We start from the raw sequence: 25,156 nt of genomic DNA, 5'->3' as shown, positions 1-25,156 counted from the left end.
AAAAATGAAAACATTTTACTACAGAGGGTTTTATAGATTTCAATAAAGGAAAAAATATGTTATTTTACACTTTTAAAAATTACAAAACAATCTAAAACAATATAAACTGAACATTTTGTAACACTGCCTTTACAAATTAATAACTTTATAAACATATAATTCTTAAATATATTTATCAGTGCAAGATACTTTAAAATTTAAAGTTGCAGTATCATTTTTCCTTGGCTGAGGACCACTTTTAAGTCTGTTACTTTAAGAAGAAAAAAAAAATCAAATCTTCCTTAGTGCTTTCCTTCTGGGGGGATTAAAAACAGCTAAATGAAGGCCTCTGGGGACCACAAAAAACTATTCTTCTTTCGAGGGGATCAATACTTTCCTGGAAACAAAAGACATTCTTAATCCAATTTAACCAAGATGAATGGACTGTCCCGAGCAAGATGCAAATGTGACTCCCAATATATGTATTTAAGTGAGACCTATAGCAATGTGGGAAGGGGGGAGATGTGAAAAATCTTATGTACACCGTGTCCTGACAAAAACACGCTCAAAACAACCAGAGCTTCTTTGGGTTAATTCATACGCTGCCTAATAAGATATCTGTTCTCCTGTTCTGTGACAGGCTTAGGTCTTGCCAGCCCCAAGGCAGGTGAGCTGCTGGAGGTTTCTGGAAACACTTATTCAAGTCTATTTTTGCAGGGTTGCTATTGAATGGATTTTTTAAAATATTTGTTTGGGGGCCAAGTACAGTGGCTCACACCTGTAATCCTAGCACTCTGGGAGGCTGAGGCGGTGGGATCCCTTGAGCTCTGGAGTTCCAGACCAGTCTGAGCAAGAGTGGGATTCTGTCTCTACTAAAAATGGAAAAATTTGCCAGGAGTCATGGCGGGTGCCTGTGGTTCCAGCTATTCAGGAGGCTGGGGAGGGAGGGTTGCTTAGCCCAGGAGTTTGAGGTTGCTGTGAGCACAGCTGATGCCTCTACCTTCCAGCCTGGGCAATAGAGTGTGACTATGTCTCAAAAAAAAAAAAAAAATTGCTTTGACTTTATGTATTTTTCCCCCTCTTATCTTAAAATACTCCCCCCCAGCCATCAGGATTTATCGTTTCTTTCTTAAATTAACTGTTCTTCCTTCCACTTCCCGGTCTGACTCAACACCAAAACAAGAAGGTTCTCCTGGGTCATTTTTGCACATCTGGACATAAAAATGTCATGTTTTTAGATATTTGGAAGATTTTATTCAATCCTTCCTTTCCTCACTTGAAAGCCAATTGGTATTATTTCTTTCCTCAACTTAGAGCTATTTCTACCAAATGCAAACACTTCTAGGGAAGGGCATTGTGATCAGAAAAGACTGACAAACGGCTTAAGGAAAAAAGATACTGTCACTTTAACCAGTTAACAAGAAAACCAAAGTTAGACTTTGGAGGGCAAAGTGAAGAATTTCCCTTATTTATTTTTTCTTAAACATAAAAGTTGACTAGTAAAATTGTTTGCCATTCCCAGCAGGTTAAAGCTGTAAATTTCTTTTCTGGACAATGGCAAATGCTTAAATTCTAAGAGAGAGGGAGAGAGAAGAAAAAAACAAAAAAACAAAAAAAAAAAACCCCAAGACAGAGAGATAGGAGAGAAAGAGAAGAAGTTTTACATTTGAAAATACATTCCATATGAAAGAAGAGCCAGAGAGAATATCGCAGCTTTATACAAAAGGGTCAAGAGACATGAACTTGAACTACAGAGAAAGCAGAACAATTAAGCCACGTTGCCAAATCTTCAGAGCCCTTGCCTTCCCGAGGGGGCTGACGTCTCACACTAAAATATACTTTCTTCGTAGTCAGTGGGCCACCAGGGTTTGATTAAAGAGTAGGGCTTTCACCAGCGGGAAGCGGAGTGGGTCGTTAATGTAACACAATGGACCAGTACGAACAAAAAGGCACTTGAGAGGACATCGACTAGCCAGTGCCAAGGGCGTTGTGGTGGTGGTTGCGGTTGGCAGCAGTACACCCAGTTGCCAGCAGTGTTTGGTGATGGCACAGTTTTCTGTATGGGGTTCACAAGCACGGGGGTTAGTTCAACACTGGAAAAACATCGAGAAAATCTGACGGTATTGCTTCGTAAACAGAGCTGACACGTTATACTGGGACTGAGGCTATAGTACTTTGAAAAGAAAACGTCCTAATCATTCTTCGCCTATGCACGATGCGGGCAATTATACACAAGTACGACGTCAGGAGTCCACTGAAAAGCGGTTAGTCGAATATATTCTGGGCACTGGGCTACGGGTGGCATGTCCGTCAAAAGGGCCCCACTCAATACACTTGGTGCCAGCATCTTGGATTTTTTTGCACAGTTTCCGAAAAGACTCCGTAAAGGAAGGAGGAGAGACACAGAGAGAGAGATTAAGAGAGAGAGAGAGAGAGAGAGAGAGAGAGAGAGCAGGGGAGGAGGAGGTTGAAATGAATTATTAAGTCAATCATACTTGGTCTCAACACCAGCATCTATCTGATGATTCCAATTAAACCAACAGGAGAAAAGGTGACTGTACATGATTCCGACTGTTAACACAGCTCACTTGTCCACGTCTGTCGCTCACACGCAATTGAAGCTCCTGAGAAAAGCCTGGCTCAGCGCCACGCGCTTTGCACCCTGCCCAGTGAAAGAAGATGGGGCAGTCGCCAGCGCCCGCACGCCACGTCCTCCCACCTCAATCCTCTGATGCTGTCTTTTCCTCTCTGCCCGCCTTCATGCCTCCGAGTAAGTACTTTGTGTGTTCAGTTTGTCTTTTTTCAACTTCACGCCATCCACGAGTTCAAAGTTGTAGTTCTCCAGGGCAGACAGGTTTCTTTCCGACATCCCATTGTGCCAACAGGCACAGTACAGCACGACCCCACAGACGGCCCCCAGGAGGACGCCCAGGGCGCTCATGGCAATGATGGTGATGAGGATGGGGTCCAAGGTCTTCAGCACGTTGCCGGGCTTCCTGGAGATGTTCTTCTCACCTTGCCCCTCACCCTCGTAGCCTGGGGTGCTCCCTACGGAGAAAAGCAAAATGGACTTTGTGAGCACCACGGGGACGGGCCAGATGAAGGCAGGAGGGAAAACAGAAAAATGGAAAAGCAGGAGCAAATCGCATGCCCCAGTTTTGCCTGCCCCGTCCACTCACGGTTAAGGGATTGGCAGGTGGTGCTGGGATTCTGACATATCTCTCAGTTCATGGAACCAACGGATGTGGGGGGAACAGGGAGGAGTGCGTTCTGGTCGAATTCAGATGTCACACAGCCTGGCTCTGTGCCAGACTGTACTGTGGGTTTACAGTCCCTGGCCAGATAGGCAGTTATTTAGCTTTGCAAAATACTTAAGTCACACATTGGACTTGCAAGGGAGGCATTCCCTACGCAGGTGTCTGATCCTAAAACCGGACATGATGGATGACGTGTTCAGAGCTGCCCACCTGGGTGTGCTCCTTCCAGCATCTGGCTTGGTTGATACGAGACTAAAGCGTGTGGAAAAAGTGTAAAAGCGGTAAAAGTAAAGCGGTTTCAGTGAAGAAGGGGAGAGCTTTCAGAACTAGAGAATGCTTGCTGCTGGCACGGACACGGGGCGTGCGGCTCCCCGTGAGAAACCGTGTCTTTGCCGTGCTGCACAGAAGACATTTAATACTCAGCCCTGGTGGTTTAACTGGAGTCGGTCACACCACGCTGTAGCTCAGTCCCTGGGGACGTGTTTTCTTTAGAGTGGAACACGAGAAATTACTGACGTGGGAGCTGTGAGCCTAATTACCTGGTACTAGAAATGGGACAAAAATGTTAATGCACAACTTGCCTGGTGTTTACTTAATGGTGTTCTGACCCACAAAGATTCCAATCAAAGAAAACTAAAAATATGAGATGCAAATCCCCAAGCTGGGGGAGATACTCCCTGGGGACATATGAAGATGCTCTCCCTTGAAGAAATACTGCTTTGTAACAATCTTTAATAAAGGTTACATCTCCCTGTGGACTTTTTAGTGTGTTGATACAACTAAGAGCCCGGAGCCATATTTATTTGTCTCTACTGAGTCCAGGTCTGGCTGGATGGTAGGGGCCCCATTTCTAATGGCGACAGACGCTGAGGGACAGTGAAGGTTGGGATGCAGCTGTGAGCAATGCTGGGGCAAGTACCCAGCACCCCACGATGCTGGCCGGGAGGTGTGGAAACTTCCAGGAGTAAAATAAGACCGTCAAGGGCTAACTCTGGTCATAGATCTTGCCTCTGATCACAAAGCAGTGTTCGACAAAAAGGCATATTTTAGAGTGACTCAGACTCAAGTTCAAGGCTACCACCTAATTAGCTATGCTTTTAAAGTCTCGGTCTCCTCATCTGTGAAAGGGGGTTAAATAAACCCCATAAAGCCACCATGGGGATTAAATAATATAAGACACGTAAAGGGCTTAGGACCTAGTAGTTACTCAATAAATCCTTCTCATGATCACAAAGCCAAGGTTTGAGGAGAGGAAGACGGGGAAAAAAATGGATCAAATGCAATAAATTATCACAGAAGTTGGGTGGGTCTAGTCTTGTCAACACCCCTAACTGGATATCAAGCAGACACCAGAGTCTGGGCTGGCTACAAATAACTGTATGAAAATAGTCTTCACTAGTTTTCTGTTCCTGTAGTCACAGAGGTTCCCACAGTCATCTTAGGAGAGGGCACTCTGTGACAGTCATCCCATCCACCACATCACCTTGGGGCCCTGAGCATGGATGTTCACTTCATCTGAATTGTTTCTGCTAGACCAGCATGTTAGCGTTCCAGAAAAACTTCTTCATGCACATAATGAAAACCATAGTAAAATTAAAAAAAAAAAATGGTTCAGCAGGATCAATTTACCTGTTTCATCAATTTTAATTTCTGGGTTCTTTTTGTCCAGGTCTGCCGGTTCTGACAAGTCAAACAAAAGTGAAAGAGATATTTGAACTGCCAGCGAGATACAGTGCACGCCAACTACAGAGCCCTCGCATGGGTTCCCTTGGGTCTTTCGGTACAGTCTGAACCCACCACATAACTGTCGAGCCATAGACAGGCCGTGTTAAACAACCTGGAAATCAGTGACATGAGGTCACGACACTCCCTCTGAGTTATCACATCTAAACCCAGGGAGCTGTGCTGTTAGCAGAGTATGTTGTTTTAGAACAGAAAGGTGGAGAGATCTAGTCTGAGCCTTTGAAATGTGGAAAAACTTGGGTGAAAAGAGGGAGCAGGGGTAGGTCTGCAGCTAACCACTTCCCGAGTTTGGTATGTGTTAGTTTACTTGACCAAAGTAGGATGCCAACTTTTGGAGACAGAAGTCCTGTGTATTATTAAAAAAAAAAAAAGGTAAGTAAATAAGTGAAATTTAATACTATGGGAGATTGGGGGTCCGAGTATCCTTTATGGTACTTCGTACAGGGGAGGAGTTTTTGAGTTCTTTGTACAATCTCATATTCCAGCATTTTGAAGTCTCTAACAGGTGCTTGAATGAATGAATGAATGAACGATGGATAAGTAGTTGAAAATCTCAGCACCCACGCTTAAATGTTGATGAATATATATTTGATTCATCATCGTATGATTATCTTAGGCTTATCATTACTGGTATAGACATCATTGGTAAAACATTAATGAAGTGTTTGAATGGAGCCCTCTGCTTGATTTTCCCCCTGGCAGCTACAGGTAAGTGGACAGAGCACGTGAAGAGAAAAAACCCCAGAATTCTCTTAGCTACGTACAGTGACTGGATATAGCACCTAGCAAGTTGCTCTGCATGGGGCATGCATTTGGTTAAAACTGGTTGAACTGAAGTGGATTCCATTTCTTTTAGTTTGTGGGGTTTGCTTAATATCTCAAAAATAATCACCAGCGTGACTATTTGGAATGGGAAGCAGCGATATTACACACATCGTGTAACTATGTGACATGTGTATTTTAACAGCAGGGTAGCCCCAGGTGTGGGAAATCTGTAAAGTAGTTGCCACTAAAATATTAAGCTTCATCATTTTTGTGAAGATTTGCTAAGTAGCATGGCATTGAGCAGATTTCCTTACGTAGCATGAGAAACAGACTTTTATTCACTGCCCCTTTTTTTGCCCAATTTCTTCAATTGATCCTATCAAATCATTACCAGTCTAGGGATTATGTATATTCAATGTATTACATAATAAAAGCTTTGTAAGTTGCTGAAATGACCAAAAACCCATTATGGCCAACAGGATTCCTTTGTCTTAAATTTGTCCAATAGGCTTATTCCATTTCATTATAATTAACATCCTATTATATAATGATGTATAACAAAAGTTTAAGTGTAGCAAATGGAGCTTAAGACTAATTACTATGCTATTACACTGCCATTAGTGATGCTATTTGTAATTATATATCAAGAACTAGGGAATATGGATTGGGCTCCTCTGTCATTTATCTACCTAGTCCCAGACTGATAAAGCCCAACTCTGAAATAGGAGGCAAAGTCTCCGAATTCCATTTATTCTTTTACGTCCGTTAAGCTATTTCGAGAGTCAGAGACATCTACTTATTGGCAATAAAGCAAAGAATGATGGCTTCAATGAATCATTAACAATGTAATCTTAATTAAATTCACTGTGATCAAAAGTTTCAGAGGCCTGCTGTTTTGTTTAGACCCCCAGATATTTGGAATTATCCAGATGTTCTGAGTTTTCCGTTTTTCATCAGAACGTTTCAGTGTGGCATACAGAGCTTGTATAGGAGTCTTTCTTCTTTGCTACAATCTTTGGATTCCACATTCTCTATGGAGTTTTGTAGATACAAGCAGAAATTCTGCAGGAACTAGGTTAGGTAGGGATGGAGTGGCTAATGGTAAATTGACTTGATCATATAGCCTTCTGCCCTGGAATATGCATTTCTTACCATGTACCTGACATTCTAGGTCTCAAGCACGACAAAGACCAGCCCATGGGAAGAATCTTGTCGAAACTCATACTCACTCGTGCAGTCTTCTTGTGAGATGTGGTTGTTAATACTAATGTCGTCCACGGCAATCCCGCCAAGATTTCCTTTTCCGATTTCTCCCTCAAAAATCACCTAACAAAATGAGAGCATTTTCACAGTATTTAAAATGCTGGTCTCACACAGCCGTGTTTACAAATGCTTGTTCGGAGCAAGCCGCAGCACATGAATTAGATTTCACATTGGCAGCAGCACACACTTCGCTCATGAATCCACATTAGCTGCTGGGGACGGAATACGACTTCTCTTCAAGCTCTCTTTTGATAATATAAACTTTTAAAAGGGGGGGCAAAAGCAGCAAATAAATGAAACGATACCTTATGACAGCCCGGACATAGATGACAAGGATGTACTTCCCCACCCTCTTAAGAAATTCGTTCTACTCCTGTAATCTAGGAGACTTGTAAAATCTGCTATGGGGGTGATCATCATTGCAGCAATAGCTCAGGGCTGGGAAATGCCAACAAGAATTTTTGGAATAATTCTCACATCTCATTTGCATAATCTTCAAAATATTATTCCAGTGTTTTGTTTCCTCTTTCTTTTCTTTTTTTTTTTTTTTTTGAGACAGAGTCTTACTCTGTTGCCTAGCCTGGAATTCTGGGGCGTCATAGCTCACAGCACCCTCAAACTCTCAGACTCAAGCAATCTTCTTGACTCAGCTCTCCTCCCCCACCCCCCACCCCCCGCCAGTAGCTGGGACTACAGGCACCCACCAACCCACCCAGCTAATTGTTCTATTTTTAGCTGAGATGGGGGGTCTCAGTTTTGCTCAGGCTGGTCTCAAACTCCTGAACTCAGGTGATCCACCACCTCATCCTCCGGGAGTGCTGGGATTCAGGCATGAGCCACAGCACCTGGCCCTATCCCATTGTTCTTAAAGCCACTGTCCTCCCCAGCCTAAGAAAAAGGGCACACCTGATAAAGTTTCAGAGACTTGTGGAGCAAGACTCGTCCTTCCTTCCAGTCGTCTCCTTGGTGTCCAATGGCCATCCAGACCAGCTGATCATACTCTTCCGGCTTCTGGTAGCGCAGTTTGACCCTCAGTGTGCCCACGTGGTTCCCAGACATGTGATACCAGAACGTCATGCAGTAGGCAGAGTTCTGGGAATAAACCACGGGGCTCACCAGGCGGGCCACTTTGCCTTTCTGATTTTCATCAGCCTGGGAGTAGATAAAGTTGCCATCTCCTGTTGTGACAAAAAACTCTGTTAGGGAGAGTGGTCAGCTTTCTGATTCTTCTTTCAAGTTCTATGAATCAGAAGTGTCCAGAGCGGAGCACCAAGAGACCACATGCTTAGAACTCACAGCCCTGCTTGAAGCTTTTGCAAATGGACATCTGATCAGGGGAAGGCTGGAAAGCAGCCCTACTAATCCCGACACCTGTATATGTGGAATGCGTTGTCACACGGGCACAGGCTGTGACTCAAATCAGCTTTTGCACCACCATAGGCAGACTGAAAGCCCAGCCCCGTGCACAGCCTGAACCAAGAATATTCGACTCTCTAAGAAGGAACTTCATTTCTATGCAACTTTAAGCTCGCTCAGAAGCACCCATGTGAACACAGACATTAAGTGGAATCACTGAGACGTCCCTTACTCATCACTGCAGCAGCAAGGACTTCTCAGCCGTGACATTTTGGTCACCATGTCTCCTTAATAATAATAAACCCACAGTTTTGCCTAACAAGCTAGCGTTTTTCTTTTTTTCGGTTTTCAAGTTCAGATTATTTTTTTCCCTAGTTCATTTGAATGGTTTATACGTTCCTTGAGCAAACCCGAGAGCTCGCTCTTCCACTGCGCACCCCGCTTTTTCTGTTTGATGTGGTTTCTGGTTCAGGGAGAGGCAAGGTCGCACGGCCAAGGCTCATTAGAACCTGCCGCCTTGGCACCGTAGACACTTGCCAAGCTGCGAGGACTTTCTCCTGGCTTCGCTTTTAATTACCCCCAGTGGGAACGTTCCCTCCTGCCGCCACCTGGTCTAAACACACCACTGTGTTTCACTGTTGGCTCTGCAAATAGAAATCACGTCCTTTAACGCCTCCCCTGATTAGGTGCGAATCTGATGCTTGGGCCTCCATAGGCAGCGGGATGTTGTGTTTGCTGCCCAAGAGACTGGAGTGTTTGCACGGGACTTTTCACTGTGCACAGGTGGGTACGTCGTCCTGTCTGCTCACCTGCGTCAACAGTGCCCAGGTGGAGGTGGCTGCGTTAGCTGGCGGCCGCCTTCCTTTACCTGGCTGCTTCTGCCAGATCCCACCTTAGCAGCTCTATTAAAGCCAGTGACTGCAGACTTCAATGAAGTGTGAAATAAGCCACGTGTCTCTCCTCTGCCTTTGTGGAGTGTCCCCTGTGACTGAGCCCACTCAGTCACCTGATGGGGTTTGTTTCACCCCACTGATGTAGGGCCACAATCTTAATGTCTGGGTGGTGGAGCCATTTCACTGAGGTGAGTCCATCAAGATGGAAAAAACACACCCGTCTTGCCCTAGTCCCTAATCTTAAGGAAAAAGCCCGAAGTCGGCCATGGTGCAGGGAGGAAACACATTTATGGAACCCACTTCCTGAGCTCATCTACTGGGGTTTCTTAGGCCAATCAGAGAGTAGGTGGTAGGAAGAGGGAGGGCACTGAACAGCGGCAGAGGGCAGAGGCTGCCTGAGAATCCACTCATGGCCCTGGTCCTGCTGGCATCATGGGCTTTCAAAAATGGAAGGTCTGTCCTCTGTTTAGACTTCTTCACAGGCCCTTCACTACCGTCAGCCTGGCCACACTTCCACACCAAGCTCCCCAAGCCACCCATGCTCTGCTTCTAGCTGACACTTTCCCAAGAGGAATCTGTCCAAGCTACATCACGCGAGATCCAGTAAAACAAGCCTGACTTAGATGGTCAGGGTTCTAGGAACCTTGTTACGTGATGACACCTTTTGCCAGTGTCACTCTCTGGCCTCTGCTATTGGACACCCTCCCCCAACTAGACTGTAACTGCTTCCCACCCACAACCAGACTGGGAACTCCTCAAGTGTAGGGATGCCCTCCGTCACACCTGTATTTCTAGCACCCCACACAGCATCTGCCATGTAACAGGGCTCCTCAAATAACATCTGCTCAGTGAGGGTGGACGCCGTGGCTCACGTCTGTAATCCTAGCACTCTGGGAGGCTGAGGCGGTGGATTGGTTGAGCTCAGGAGGTTGAGACCAGCCTGAGCAAAAGTGGGACCTCGTCTCCACCAAAAATAGAAAAATTAACCAAACATAATGGTGGGTTCATGTGTTCCCAGCTACTCTGGAGGCTGAGGCAGGAGGATGGCTTGAGCCCAGGAGTTTGAGGTTGCTGTGAGCTATCATGCCACAGCACTCTAGCATGGGGCAACAGAACGAGATTCTGTCTGAAACCAACAAAAAACACATTTGCTCAGTCAACTAGGGAGAGACGATTTCAGGAATCCTTTGTAAGGAAGTACATAGTATCAGTTATAAGAGGTTAAATACAGAAAATCAAGTAAATGGGATTCCTCGAAATAAACTCAAAAGTAAGAAGCAGGACATTTTCCCTAGATAGTATAAATTGGAAAAAAAAAAAAACCCTCAATGTCTAGTAAGCAAAGTTTCACCAAATATAGCTTTTTTTTTTTCTTCTTTTACTTTGAGAGAGAGTCTCACTCTGTCACCCTGGGTAGAGTGCCGTGGCATCATAGCTCACAACCTCACTCTTGGGCTCAAGCAATCCTTTTGTCTCAGTCTCCCAAGAAGCTGGGACTACAGGTATCCCACCCCCAACACCTGGCTAATTTTTCTATTTTAGTAGAGACTGAGTGTTGCTTCTGCACAGACTGGTCTCAAGCCCCAGAGCTCAAGCAATCCACCTGCCTTGGCCTCCCAGAGTGCTAGGATTACAGGCGTGAGCCACCGGCACCAGGCCACCAAATAATACCTTTAAAAAGTACCAGCCACTCTGTCATATCAGTCTGTGCAACGAGCTACGGGTGTGTAGGGCTCTTTTCATCTAATTTCTTTTTCTTTTTCCTGTTAACAAGTTCCTGCCTTTCAGATGTCAGGCTCACCCATCTCTCTCAACAAATGATGGTGTTTCGAGAGCTGCGGGGGCTCTTTCTAGTCCGAGCTGACCTGGCACTACAGCCGAGTAAATCTGGGTGGCTGGGGGAACAAAAGAGTCAGATCCTTCTGAATGAGTCGCACTTCTCTGCCGTGAATCCAAGACAAGCAAGCCCTCCTTTTCTGACACTCCGACACAGAAAGCGCTGATATTTTTCCCTTTCAAGGATTTTATCACAGTTCTGGGTCAGGAACTCTGTCTTCATTTTCTCAATTAGCACTTTACTTGTGCGAGCCTTTTAGCTTTTGTCTCTGGCTAACACAGCTTTTAACCTCCTTTGAATGTCAGATCCTACTGAGCCATTTTGCTTGACTCTGCATCAATTTTTCCACCATTACCGCCTTCATTTCGGCTAATTGCATTTAGTTAATTTGATGCCATTTCTATGTACAGTGCCATTTACAGTCAAAGTATTTTAAGTTTTCTAAAACTGCTTGTCTTAAGACTCAATTGAAAGTGTCTCCGAATTGAAGGAGTCCAATTTTATCCAATTTCCTTGTCATTCTCATTAGGCAAGGAGGTAGCCGGGGTTGGAAGGATGGTCTATTCAACCTATTTAATGGTTACATTCACTGGGAAGAAAAGTGAACCACAAAAAGGAAAAGGCGTGAAGCACTCTTGGCCCACGCCTCGGCCCACTGGCTCACACGCCCAAAGACCCCCTGTGGGAGAACTTAATGAGATTTCCCAGCATTAGCAAATACCCTCTGGGGTACCTTTTTGGGAAGCCACTGCCTGAGTAAGCAGTCCTCTGTAAGTATCACCGACTAGGGGAGAGAAGCTTGTGGATTGTGGGTTTGCTGTAAGTATATGTGCGGGTACACATTCTAGAAAAGGTAGTGCTGGTTCTCTTTTTTTTCTTTTTTCTGCAGATTTTTGGCTGGGGGCGGGATTAAACCCGCCACCTCCGGTATATAAGGCCAGCACCCTACTCCTTTGAGCCACAGGCACCGCCCGACCGTGCTGGTTCTTTAGGCCATACCTCAAATTGGGTGATGAAATGACCAGGAAGAAAACAGGATGGGGAGGGATAAGAGTTCACTGCAGTGGCCGCCAGTTCCCTCTGTCTTGCAAACCAGTCCTTCCCCAGCAATTAATTTTAGAAAGAAAATATAAGGCAAGAGGTTGGCTGGGTTGTGAGCTGAGGCACAGTGAGAATTCTACCTGCTCGCTCCACTTGAGGAAATGGGCTCAACTTAAAAATATTGCCCGAGAGAATAAGGATCTCCACCCCACCTTGTTCATCTCAGGGGCAAGAGAGAACAAGCACTAGGTTTGCTTCTTGCTTCTTGAGTTATAGAAAAATGAATGAGATGTCATAATATATGCCTGGACTTGCTTGAAAATCATCCAGATTCAGGGATAATAGAGACAAAATAAGTTCCTGTGATTTGATGATTTTTTTTTTTTAAAAGACAGAGTCTTGCTCTATGCCCTGGCTAGAATGCAATGGCGTCCTCATAGCTCACCACAACCTCAAACCCCTGCACTCAAGTGATCCGCTTGCCTCAGCCTCCCAAGCCGTTGGGACTGCAGGTGTATACCACCAAGCCCATCTAATTTGTCTGCCTTTTTTTTTTTTTTGTAGAGATGGGTTCTCACTGTTGTTCAGGCTGGTCTTGAACATGTGACCTTCAGTGATCCTCCTGCTTGGGCCTCCTAGAGCGCTAGCATTACAGGTTTGAGCCAGTGCACCCAGACTATGATTTGGTAATTGTTGAGGCAGGCTTAGGTAGCTATTGGGCTCATTAAATTAGGCCTTTTTCTACCTTTAAGCGTGCTTGACATTGTCTATAATGTGGAGGTCTGGAAAAGCATGAGACAAGTATTGATTCACACATTTTGCTGTTTTGTGGGGTGGGGGAATCAGTGGCCAAGTTCTATCAGGATTGCTACTACTTGCCCTAAGCTTATCTCTACTGGAGAAAGAGGCTTTGTTAATGCCAGACAGTTCAAGCACAAGTCAATGCTGTTAGTATTTTTCTCAACCCTCCTGAATTCACAGGCACCAGAAACCCTCTTCAGTAACACCCTCTGATTCAAACAGAACTTGTAAGACCTGGAGGCTCGGTGGGCTCTCTGTTACCTGTGTGATCCTGAATGGGTCCTGTCTTGCTGGTCAGCACGCTCCACTTGAGTTGCACGTGGTTGTCATGTTCCCAGTGACAGAACGTCTTGTGAGAGCCCCAGCCAAACTCGCAGTTAAGACCATATGTTGGAAACTCTTCCGTGGGTGGAAAGGAAAATAGAGACAAGCAGAGAAAGATAAATTTAAGCCTTTAGGGTCAGAAAGGCTCTTCATTTGTCCACGGAAAGCACGATTTACTCAACCTCACATCTGTTCAAAAATTCTGGGAAAGCCACAAAATCCTGGATTACCGGGAAACCAGAAGATGCACGGAGATGTCAAAATGTTTGCAAAATCACATTTAGTAATTTTTTTTTTTAAATCCAGCTTTAAAAAGATTATGAACGGCCTGACAAATTGAGTTTATCTAAAATTTCCAGGAAGGCTACTTTCCAAAGCACGTATGTGACATCTGCAGTATTCTTCCCATTTCCACAAATATTTAATATGAAAGGTACTCTGTTCTTGAGGATGAATCATATAAATTGATACCCACCAATGAAAAGAATCTTAATTAAGAGACTGATCCATGAGCCTCGAAAGTCTGGAAAAGTGACTTGGCAGGCTGCCTCATCTTATTCCCACCTCCCCAGCTGATGCTTCAGTTCTTTAGTGTCAGAGTAGAAATCTCAGAAGCATTTTCATAGCATTATTATTTTTTTTTCTTCTATGCCTTCTATCGGGTTGATTAAGTTTCTGGTCTTTTGGTGAATTTCTAAATTTACATATAAATTGTCCATTCCTCTTAAAAGCTCAATGCAAGGTCATAGGAAGCTGAAGCACATTTACATAGTGACCTATTTTTATTTTGGAATGTGCAAAATGCTTCCCTGGGAATCTGAAAAAGAAAGTGAGTGGATTCCCAGGACCGGTTATCTCTCCTGCCCTGCGAGGTGCTATCTGACCATGTTGATTTCAAAACCAAACCAATATATCCTGATTTTTTTATGCACACTTTTTTTTTTTTGGAAAGGAGCTTAACATTTTAAGTATGGGAAGAGTGAAATCATGGATACTTGGGATTTGTTTTGGTAAATATAAGTGAACAATAAAAAAAACATTCTAAAGATGAGATTCTCAGGCTTCTGCCCATCCCCCGCACTCTAAAGTCACACACACACACACACACACACACACACACAAAAGCGGCTGTTTCCACTTATGAAGGGGCTGCTTCACTTGTCACTGAGCTTAAACAGTCCACCAGATGGCAGCATTGACATGGACAGGAAGGCGCCCAGTGCCTCTTGGTCAATTGAACTTAAAAATAAGCCTCAAAAGAATCCGAAAGGAACAATAAGGGAAGTCTGGCATTCTAGGCGGTAATAGAGTCAGGCTGCGACCGTATCTCGCTTTGAGCTTTTCTTTAACTTGCCCAAGTGTTTAACACAAAGCCTCACACCTCCTCCCCTCTGTCCCAGCCTGGTGGCTGCCGTCCCTCCCCCACTGTCACAATGGCAGGAGGAATTTTAAGGGAAAGATTTATTGAACAGATGAGGATGGTTTACTTTGGATTTTTAGTTTCCAGGGAATTCTTTTCAAGTGCTCATATCAAACTTTGGAAGGCACCCACCCTAAGAATTGTCAACACCCAGCAGGTTGGTCTTGTCCCAAAGTCACCCCCCAACAGGTGGACCGTTTGGGGAAGTAAACTAGTAAGTAAGCCACCTGACATACATAACGTAAGCACTTTCAGTTAGCACAAAAGGGCTGTATTTCACAGCTATCATGTCATTGGAGAGATATATTTCATGTCTGGTCTCTCATAACCATGAAATAGGACTTCTGAAGGCATGAGAAACTCTCTCGGAAATTTACCACACTCTCGTGCTGCGGCGAGATTGAATTATGCAGATGAGATCAGCGCAACTGAACAGCAACTGAATGGCTGAGCAACCTTGGATGTCAACGCCCGCGACCCTGGAATGTACGGTTGCATAATCTCATGTTAGAAAACGTTAATCCTGGAAAATGTTAATGTGTGCATGTGTGTGGTTTTGATTTTTCTCCTTAAATGTACTTTAGAGGACAGGCCCAGTATGAGAAGGCAGAAAGCCAGCTCAGGACACACATGTCTGGTTATATTTGCCTTGGTAATACATTTCTTGGGTAGCCCAGACAACCACATCACCCATTACTGTGGCTATTAATATTCTGATGGCATGATAGAAAATATGTGATATTTTTATAATGACTCTAGGACACAGAAAAAGATGTTTCAGGCATCTCTCCTCACTGTAGTGAATGACAGTTTGCCTTTACTTTCCCATGTCCTTTCCAAGCCTGTGAATTTAACAAGGCAAACTGCTCTAACTTTTTGTAAGTGAGGGCTCGTTTATCTTCTTGTCTCCATCATATAACTTATGGCAATCATGCTTATTTAAAAGCATTTCTTTTAAATCAATGCATTTTGTGGGAGAGTGGCTCAATGTTGAGCATTCCATCTTGGCCGGAAAATAGCCGTAATTAAACACAAAATACCCATAAACATTTATATGAAGGAAAAAGTAAATTTAAAAAAAAAGAAAAAAAGAAGAGAAGAAGGGAAGGGTAGAAGGGAGGAGAAAAAGGGAGAGAAAGGAAGAGAAAAAATGTAAATGGAAAAATGGATCAATGACATAAAGAAATAGATATATAGGACTACTGACTTTTAAGTTTTCAAAATATTACCCAGGCCCTGAAGCTGCACAGGACTCTCATTAAGTTCAATGGGAATAATCTGGCTAAATCCCTTCTTGACTCTTAAAAATAGCAGGAAACAATATTCTGAACTTAAAACAAATTTATGGTCTCTGAGAGCAAGCACCAGCTGCGTTTGTTGAACCCATCTCTGCTGAAGTTGAATCATTAACACCATATATATGCACAAGGATTTAATTTTTAAATCTCGAATTCGAAACTTCTATTGAGCCTGTTAACACACTTACTCATGGACTGGTCTCTCAGTCCAAACAAGTGGAGGTGTTGAGACCCACATAATTACAGGTTACAGACACCCCCTGAGCTGCCATAGAAACATTGGATGATTCTCAAAGGGTAAGAGCCCTCACTAGCAAAAGCTGGATTAAAAATGCAGGGCTTCTCCTCAGTTCCTGGCAGACCATTTAATAGCCTTTTATGCATCTGATTACAGCCCAGACAGTATATGAATATTATATGCCCACTGAGTTTATTACATGGATAAGAGTCCTCAAAATGAAATCTTAAGACTGTGCTTGTGTCTATAACGGCTTCAGCAAAATTGAATTATGATGAAGATTTAGGGGTCGATTGATTTACTGCTTCTTGTGGACCCGCTTAAAAGAATCTGGAGAGTGGATTAAAGCCTCAGTTGGATGAATCTGACTGCTAGGTGGGTGGACACTGGGGACCCAATGGTGGACTAGCTAACCTCAGAGTTGGCTAGTGGTAGACTTGACCTCTGACCCAAAGCATGCTAAGGTCCTTGTACAATGCTCTGTGCATGGGATTAGCCAGAAGGTGAAAACCAGTAGAAATCCTTCATAGAAGGTCAGACAGTTCTTTCCCGACAAACAAGGACTTGGAGCCTTGACTCATGACCTCAGACAATGGGAAAACAGGAAACCGAGTCCATTCTCAAAGGACATTGGGTTGACCATGAAATTCAAACTGGATTGGACCACTCTTGATCAGTCAGTGTGCTTTGAACAGCACTTGTTCAGATGGTGGGAGCCACGGGTCTCACTGGTCTCATGAATTACTCACCTGCCCTCTGGACCCTGTGAGAGGGCAGACTGGCCGGTCCATGAGGCCATGATAAGAATAACCTTGAGGTCATGCACAAATCAAACAGGTTAACTACATTGTGCCTGCGCTGATCATACAACTCTTCAACCTTCAGGGAAGCCTGTCTAGGATTATCTATAAACTGAAGGTTTAGAGTGGATGGTAGTAGTCTTCCTTTTATTGACAGAACTTTCCATTTTCTCCAAAGCGGCTGTTCATTTAGATTTTTCTTTAATGGTCCCTTGCTCTTTTAATAAGCAAGGAGAAGAGAGATGAGATGAAGCAAATTAGTTGGCAACTTCATACTGACTGTAACTACTTTTCTGCCCAGAGAAGAAACTAAAACAATAGCAGACCTATTTGTTACGTGATCAGAACTTCATTTGTTCACTTCCCTCCTCTTCCCTATTCCAGAGGGATGTAAAGAGCCATCAGGATGTTAGGGAATCATCATGAGGTGTAAGAAGAGGTCTTAGGAAAGGTCACCGGTTCCTTCATGAGGAAGCTGTTGGTCTACCAGGTGGGTACACAATCTCTATCACTTCAAAAGACGTGTGTGCAAGACGACAGGGTGTTTCAGAATTTGGGTGATGACTGTTTCCTCTTTTGGTATTTGGGCTGTCTGGTGGCACGGGTTCCATCAACCCAAGCATACCGCAGGGCAACCTGGGGTTAAGTTGAGCCGAAGAGGAGTTTGTTTCGCAGTTTAATCAGGTCACTAAGTGACAGCAGTTCTTTAAGGAAGCATACTAATTAGAGCAGCCCTTTCTGCTTTCTGCCTTGCTGGGTAGTGTCATACCATTGAGGAAACATTGATATACACCACACGCCCCATTAATAAATGACTGTAGAGGCCAAGGCTGAGTGAGCTTCCATAAAGGAAATAGGAGAAGCTGGAAAGGTGACCTGTTCACCTTACACTAATGATTAACTTTGAAAGTATTTAAACCTCTGATTGCTCATGCCCACTGTTTCCCTTCGGGTGCATGTGTGTGTGTGGAGGGGGTGGGAAGTGGGGGGAAGGATTTCACAGAATACTAAGAAAAAAACCCCAAAGCGAGCAAGAGGAAGGCTGCGCTGTTTAACCGTGACCGGCCTCCAAATAAACAGCAAACTGTGGGCTTTAAAAGTCGTTACGCTGTTCTATTAATACAAGGAGCAGGAGGTGCCTTTCCCAAGGGCGCTCCTCTCCCCGTGCGCCCGGCGACTGTAAACTGTGGTTTCCTGCACCCCCGTTTTGTGGCCCGCCCACTGGAATCGCTGTTGTAAAACTGCCAGCTCCGTGGCAGGCAAAACTGACAAACTTTGCCTGTGTCGGTCTCGCAGGATTGCGATGAAAATAAATAGTCAGGCTGTGCTGCCTGCGAGATTTCCTTCTCCGAGAGTTTGCAAACACAACCCATGTCCTAGATGTACTGCTTTTAAACAAAGTATGTTACTCAGCTCCTTCCGTGGAGAGCCGGGATTGTCACCATTTGGCAATTACTGATGGAGAAGGAAATCTCTGTTCGCTGATGCATATACATGTGGACGAAGTGAAAACAATATTTATGGCTCCCGCTCGGAGACCAGATGCTGGGTGGCACCTCTCCTTCTAGGCCTTTCGGGGAAGCTGCAACCAACAGCAGTGCGCTATTTTCCTGGGGGGAGGGAGGGAGGAGAGAGGTATACAGAATCTCCTGTATTCTCTATTTTATTTGGTACCTGATTGCATGGTGCTGTCTAACACGGTCGGCTTTTCTGTGCTCAGCACCGTGGTACCACCTGAAAAACACAACACAAAGAACACATAAAAAAAAAATAAGAAAATGGTAGATAATTTGTAGAAGACAAATGCATGCTTATATACATCTATCACAGAGACCAACATTTCCCCTAGAAAATTCCTTCTTGAATTCCAGTAATAGTTTTGCTGACATTTTGCTCACCGCAATTTTGCATTCAAACACACCATTATTTTTTTTATACCTAACGCATTTCTTTTTTAAAAAATATTTTAACTGTACATATTGATAGTGTCCAATATGTTTTGACATATGTATACTTTGTGGAACGGCAAAATCAAGCTAATTGATATAATGTGTTGTTTCACGCACTTTTTTCTTTTTGTGGCAAGCGCACTTAAAGACTAGTCTCTTCCCCAGTCTCAAGTGCATAATATATTCTAACCCAGTTCTTTGTAAAGCATGAAGAAGGCATGAAGGGTTTGAGGCTTTGTTCCGAGGGCATTCTCCGATCCCCAGGCTGAGCGTGGCAGACAATCGCAACAGTGAAAAGCAAGGGCCTCTGAATGTCCTTGGTGACTTGGGTATTCAACTTGACCCAGACCTTTGAGCTTCAAATCGTTTTCCAAGGTTTCAGATGTGTGCCTTCAGGGAATTTGCAAGGCTAGGCTCCACAATTCTATTTAAAAAACTGGAAAACTGAAGGTTCAGAGTGGACAGGGGTAGTCTTCTTTTCATTGGCTGTTATGGTTGTTTATTTTTGCCAAGGACAAAGACTCTGGCCAGTATGTGGTTTGGAGAAGCTGGAGGAAGCAGCAGGAGGAAAGGGAAGGGGAGGAATATTTGTTTTGCAGTCTGAAGGAATTGAAAGGTTGAACAAATAATGCCCTGAACAGATAATACCCTGAACACTGTTCCTTTTAATCTGTGTGGATCTACTACTTGGTCAGGCATTCTAGACATTTAGCTTTGTCTTCTTTTATTCTGTCTTAACTCACCCATTTTCTACTCTTCATAATTAAACTTCTAAGTAGTGTCCTTCTTTTTCCCTCCAGAATATGAGGGGGTACCCATGTTTTGTTCACAGACTTTGTTTTTGTACAGCCTGAGTCAAAGTTATACACGTAAGTGTGCCCTTCCCTCTGCTTGTGTGTGCTGCACCCAAGGAGGGTGAATTGACACCTCCCCTCCTGCGACCCTCCCCATCTCACCTCCTCCTCCCCCCACAGCTTGATTTTCACTGAGATGTATGTCCATACATGCACTTAAGTGTTGACTTATTAAGTTCCAAATTGGTACTGAGTACATGAGCTTGTTTCTCCATTCTGGTGATGTTTCATTGAGAAGAACGGTTTCCACAACTCAAGTTCATTCATCAACATGCGAATGAATTAATAAACGGCGGTGTGTGTATACCATGGAATAAATATCATGTACGTATACCATCCCCCCCCCCCCAAAAGATGGAAATTTTGCAGCCTTTGTAACAACCTGGATAGATTTGGAGAATGTTCTTCTAAGGATGGCAAGATTGGAAAAACAAGCATCACATGTATGCGGTACCAATCTGAAATGTAGGAGATTAACAGTCACAGACTCACACCAGAGAAAAATTAAACTCAATTAAATTCAAGAAAGAGGGAGGAGGAGAGGAGGTTCAGTAGCTCCCCACCCAATGGGTACAATGCATGGATATATGGCGCACTCCCTGGGTGTAGGACACAACTGTAACTCTGATTTTTACCTGTCATGTGTAAAGTATATAACCTGGTAGGTTGTGCCCTCATATTAATCTGAAATAAACAAAGAATACAAAAATAAAAAAAGAAGAAACATGGTTTCCACTTCCCACTAGGTTGTCCAGAAAAGACCCCAGAGCACCATTTTTCATGGCTGAGTAGCACTCCATAGTAAGCATGGACCACATTTGATTAATTCATTCATGTATTGGTGGGCACTGGGTTGTTTCCACATCGTTGAGACTGTGAATTGTGCTGCTATAAACATTTGAGTGCAGTCAAGCAGCATTCTTACACATATCCAATCATAAGCACCACCTGAGTGCTGGCTGAAATTGTAGTGTCCACCTGTCCTCTCCAGACCTGAGAACCAGACTGTCCATGGGTAAGGCCTTGAAATCTGGTATTTATTTATTTAATTGTTTCAGGTTAATGTGGGGTATGAAGAATTATGTTACAATGTTTGCATCTGTTAGGTAGAGTCTGTCTTATAGTTGGGTCCGGCCCCCAAGAGGTGTGCCACACACCCTAACATTGTGCCCATTAAGGGGGAGCACACCCATCCTCCTCCTTTCTCCCCTCTCTGCACTCCCTCATTCCTCCACCCCCACTCCCCACCTTGAATTGAATTGAATTGAATTTTTCTCGTATGTGGGCATGTATTAGCTCATCTACTGGCTTCATATTAGAATTGAGTACACTGGATTCTTGCTTCTCCATTCTTGTGGTACTTTACTAAGAAGAATGTGTTCCAGCTCCATCCAGGTTGATACAAAAGACGTAAAGTCTCCATGTTTCTTTATGGCTGAATAGTACTCTGTGTTATACATATACCACAGTTTATTGATCCATTTCTGGGTTGATGGGCATTTAGGTTGTTTCCACATTTCGGCAATTGTAAATTGAACTGTGATAAACAGTCTAATGCAGCGGTTCTCAACCTGTGGGTCGCGACAGGTTGTAACAATGAAAATACATAGTGGCATTAGGAAGGTTGAGAACCACTGGTCTAGTGCAAATGTCTTTATGTTAAAATGATTTTTTTCTTCTGGGTAGATGACTAGTAATGGGATTGTGGGATGAAATGGGAGGTCTAATTAGAGTTCTTTGAGGATTCTCCAGACTTCCAAAAAGGATTGTATTAGTTTGCAGTCCCATGAAATCTGCTTTTTTGAAAGCTTCTCAGGGGAGTCTTACAAGCCACTAAATTTTGGTCAACAGCAGTTTGCTGTTTCTGCCTTAGTTTCTCCAGTGTATTTGCCAGGCAGATGATGGCTGGAGGTAACCTGTTATCCTGAGATAAAGAAAAGGAGTGATTCAGGGTGAAGGAGTAAGGAAGGTCCAAGACCATCACGGAAAGTTCTGGAGGTCATAAGGTGCTGTAATTGTACACTTTCCAATAGTATCATTCAATAAAGGTTTGTGGCAATCTTTATCAGGGCCAGGCCACTTCTGCATAATCAGAAATCCTGTCGCATATCCACAGTGTGAATCAGAGGGCTGTGAAACTGTGCTCTTGGAATGATGTTAAGATTTCTGAGCTAATCAGCTGGGGCAGCTACCCCTGATCTCCCAGTAAATATGTGGGCTGACTGGTCACACGTGTGCATGGCCTCAATAAGGCAGGCACTGGGAAGAGGAATTACATATATTAGGGGCTAAGAAGGTGAATCTGTAATGGCAGAATTGGAGGGAGGCCAGAATACATTAGCTTTCTGTTCCCAGTGGTCTTCGAGGAGAAAGATTCAAGGTGAACATCCACTTTTAAAACCAATATGCATTATCAGTTTTGTTATAGGTTGGGGGCCAAATTCCACTGTTGGGTACACAGAGCTCCAGTGTGAAATCTGGCCTCCTGGTGCCTTTGAAGCCAATTGTATTATCTCATGACTTCAAAGGCATTTGCAAATGAGTAACTTCAAGGGAGAATTTTCACCTTGGCCAGCAAGTCTGGGAGAGCAGCGTCTCTGCTCATTTCCATGGGTTTGCTACAGTTCACCTGGAATTCAGAGCTGTTTGTAAATAGTGAGCCTTGTGCTACAATATTTCTCCCTCCCCATATACAAATAGGTCACCCCAGGAAAAGAAATTAAATTGACACGCCGTCCTAAGAAATTTAGGACGCCACTAAAGACCTCGCTGATTCCAATTTCCAAAGCTCCCACCTCTCAGGGTTAAAGTAAGAATGCTCTTGGTTTGGCCTCATGACGCTGAACATCCAGAGTTTGTGGCTGTGGCAGTAAATTCTGTACTTTGCTAGTAGCTGGGCCAGAATTAGCAAAAAGGATGTAAAATTGAATGTGAGCACAGGGTGGGGGTGGGGGGTTGTTGTTTAGATGTAAAAAGGTACTTGGGTTCCGTGAAGCTTTTTCTCCTTGCAAAATAATCTACATGTGAGCGTATTCACTCTCAGAAAAGAATAACAAATAGCTCTGTAAAGTAAAATAAATTTCCTAAGAAGGAAAAATTGGCTTTTGTGCCATAAGTGAATAGGAAGCCTGAGACTGTCTCCTTAAAAAAAAATCACCTCTTCTTGGCTCAGCGCCCGTAGCGCAGTGGTGAGGGTGCCAGCCACATACACTGAGGGTGGTGGGTTCGAACCCGACCTGGAACAGCTAAACAACAATGGCAACTGCAACAAAAAATAGCCAGGCGCTGTGGCAGTTGCCTGTCAGCTACTTGGGAGGCTGAGCAAGAAAATCACTTAAGCCCAAGAGTTTGAGGTTGCTGTGAGCTGTGATACTACAGCACTCTACTGAGGGCAATATAATGAGACTCTGTCTCAAAAAAAAAAAAAAAATCACCTCTTTTTAATGAGGGTGTGGGTGGGCATTAACCCCTCTAAGGTTCTTAATATATGCAGGAATTTATAGAATTATTGAGAAAATAACTCTCTTCCCCCACAGTAATATATATTTAAAAAATTGGAATACATTGGAACGGTCTTAAAACCATTAGAATGAACTTTTTCCTACCTACTCAAGAAATAATTTAAACACTGTAGGTAAAAGCAAAACACTTTGTACTTTTAAAGGACTGTCAGTGTTTCCACTATAAATGCCCCATTCTCTGTGGTTTGTAACCGGCTGCCATACACAATTTGCTCCAGGCTAACCTACTCGCCCTGTTAGATTCAAAGGCTCAGTTTCAATTGATTCCGTCATGAACTAATGCAGAAATGAGAAGGCTGGTTGTTCTGATATGAGCAGTAAATCTCAGGCTTTGTTTCTAATCAATATTAACTGACCACTTTAGGGTTTATAAAGAAAAGAGCCCCCTCCACAGAGGGCAATTGAAAAGGCTATACTGTGGTACTGCAGCCATTCCTTTGTGTGAGACATTTTAGTAAGGACGTATGATGGAGTCTGAAAAACAGCCTGAGGTTTGTGGGGTGGGAGGTTGGGGGGAGTTGGGGGGGTTGGGGGGAGGTGGGGTGTTCAAAGGCAACCCCGGGGAGGTTCCGGAACAGTACTCTGTTTTTGACATCAGCTGTAAGGGTTTTCAACTTGAACTTGACATCTTACACAGAAAATGCCTCTGCATTAATTAAAGTAATTTTTGTGGCTTGTGGTTACATACGTACAAGATTTGCATTCCAAAGCCCATAGCGATGTGACATGTATTGGCCACATGAATATTAAGTGATTATCCTGGAAATTTGGAGAAAGACAGCTTTAGGAGGTAGGATTTAAAGGTAAACCCAGTTCATGCTATAAATTTCTGGGCTAGATTTTTTTTTTTTTTTACCCTTTATCCCTTTATTCCATTTCAGAGTGCAGAGCGCTCTCGCTCCTCCCGAGGAAAGCTTTTGAAGTAATTGGAAATGTACCGTAGGACACCTCCTTACAGACTTTGCACTAATGCATCAGCCAATAATGTGGCCTTATTATGCATCTACATGGTAACGCCTTTGGTTTTGCCCGTGGAAATTAATTATGTGGGCTCTCTGAGTCTCTTCTGGTTAAAAATACAGCTCTGCATTCAAGGGCTCTGTGTTTAATCTGAAATGAGAGTCAGATGCTACGTGAAACTGCATTTTGACCTGGGTAGGGGGAAGGGTCCCAGGATACATTTTGCAACAATAGGGTGAAAATCCTAGGGCCTTGGCCAGTGTCCAAATGGTGCAATCCCATTTCCCCACTTGCTTAATGTATTCTAAGTGGAAGAGAAAGTCACTTCCTAGCTTTTAGGGTCTTAGGAGATTAGGGAGTAACACTCTAGATTAATTAGTGAGGTGTTTGGCACACACCACCTCTGCCAGTCGGTAGTGACGTGAAGATGGCACACCAATTCTCCCTTTGTAAATTTTCATGTAAAACCATTTACAAAATCCCAATGTGAAAGCTGCCTTTCAAATATGAGCCTGATTTTATCCTTTAGTTGGATCAAGGAGTCACTCAAATAAAAATCCATCTGCATGAAAAAACGAAAACAAACACTCCAAAGTGGGTGGTTAGGTAGTGGTGGTGCATGTGCTATTGGTGGGGGCGGCTTGGAGATGAGGGTCAGTGTAGCACCTTAGTCCTACAGAAATTCTCATTCAATTAAGACAATCCTAGCCTGGAGCTCCGAAAATGGCTCAAATTATTGTTTCAAATGGCTGTGGCTATTAGGAACATCCATTTACGTGGATGGCATGAGGCAATGAACATGTGCTGTGTGCCGGCAAAGGAGGCCTCCAGTTCTAGGACAGATCAGCCACCACCTG

The 25,156-nt window shown here is 43.8% G+C and overlaps 1 protein-coding gene across 3 annotated transcripts in view; it reads right to left on the bottom strand.

Annotated features, from left to right (window-relative positions):
- Nucleotides 1-1,005: 1,005 nt before the first annotated feature.
- Nucleotides 1,006-25,156, bottom strand: part of NRP1 (neuropilin 1) — a 162,461-nt gene continuing 138,310 nt past the window's right edge. For 2 of the 3 annotated variants that reach the window (XM_003786716.3, XM_012803355.2), the window contains exons 12-17: nt 18,690-18,749; nt 13,197-13,334; nt 7,914-8,185; nt 6,974-7,070; nt 4,866-4,916; nt 1,006-3,027 (exon numbers count right to left, since the gene is read on the bottom strand). In XM_003786716.3, the coding sequence (XP_003786764.1) occupies nt 2,738-3,027; nt 4,866-4,916; nt 6,974-7,070; nt 7,914-8,185; nt 13,197-13,334; nt 18,690-18,749 (908 nt within the window). In that variant the 3' untranslated portion in view covers nt 1,006-2,737. The remainder of the gene's footprint in view (nt 3,028-4,865; nt 4,917-6,973; nt 7,071-7,913; nt 8,186-13,196; nt 13,335-18,689; nt 18,750-25,156) is intronic. The other variant, XM_003786717.3, reaches the window with a different exon arrangement.

The sequence above is a fragment of the Otolemur garnettii genome, unplaced genomic scaffold, assembly GCF_000181295.1.
Source record: "Otolemur garnettii isolate 467f Iridium unplaced genomic scaffold, OtoGar3 scaffold00019, whole genome shotgun sequence".
Lineage (NCBI taxonomy): Eukaryota > Metazoa > Chordata > Mammalia > Primates > Galagidae > Otolemur > Otolemur garnettii.
The sequence above is the reverse complement of the archived record's forward strand: the minus strand, read 5'-3'. Positions and strand labels throughout refer to the sequence as shown.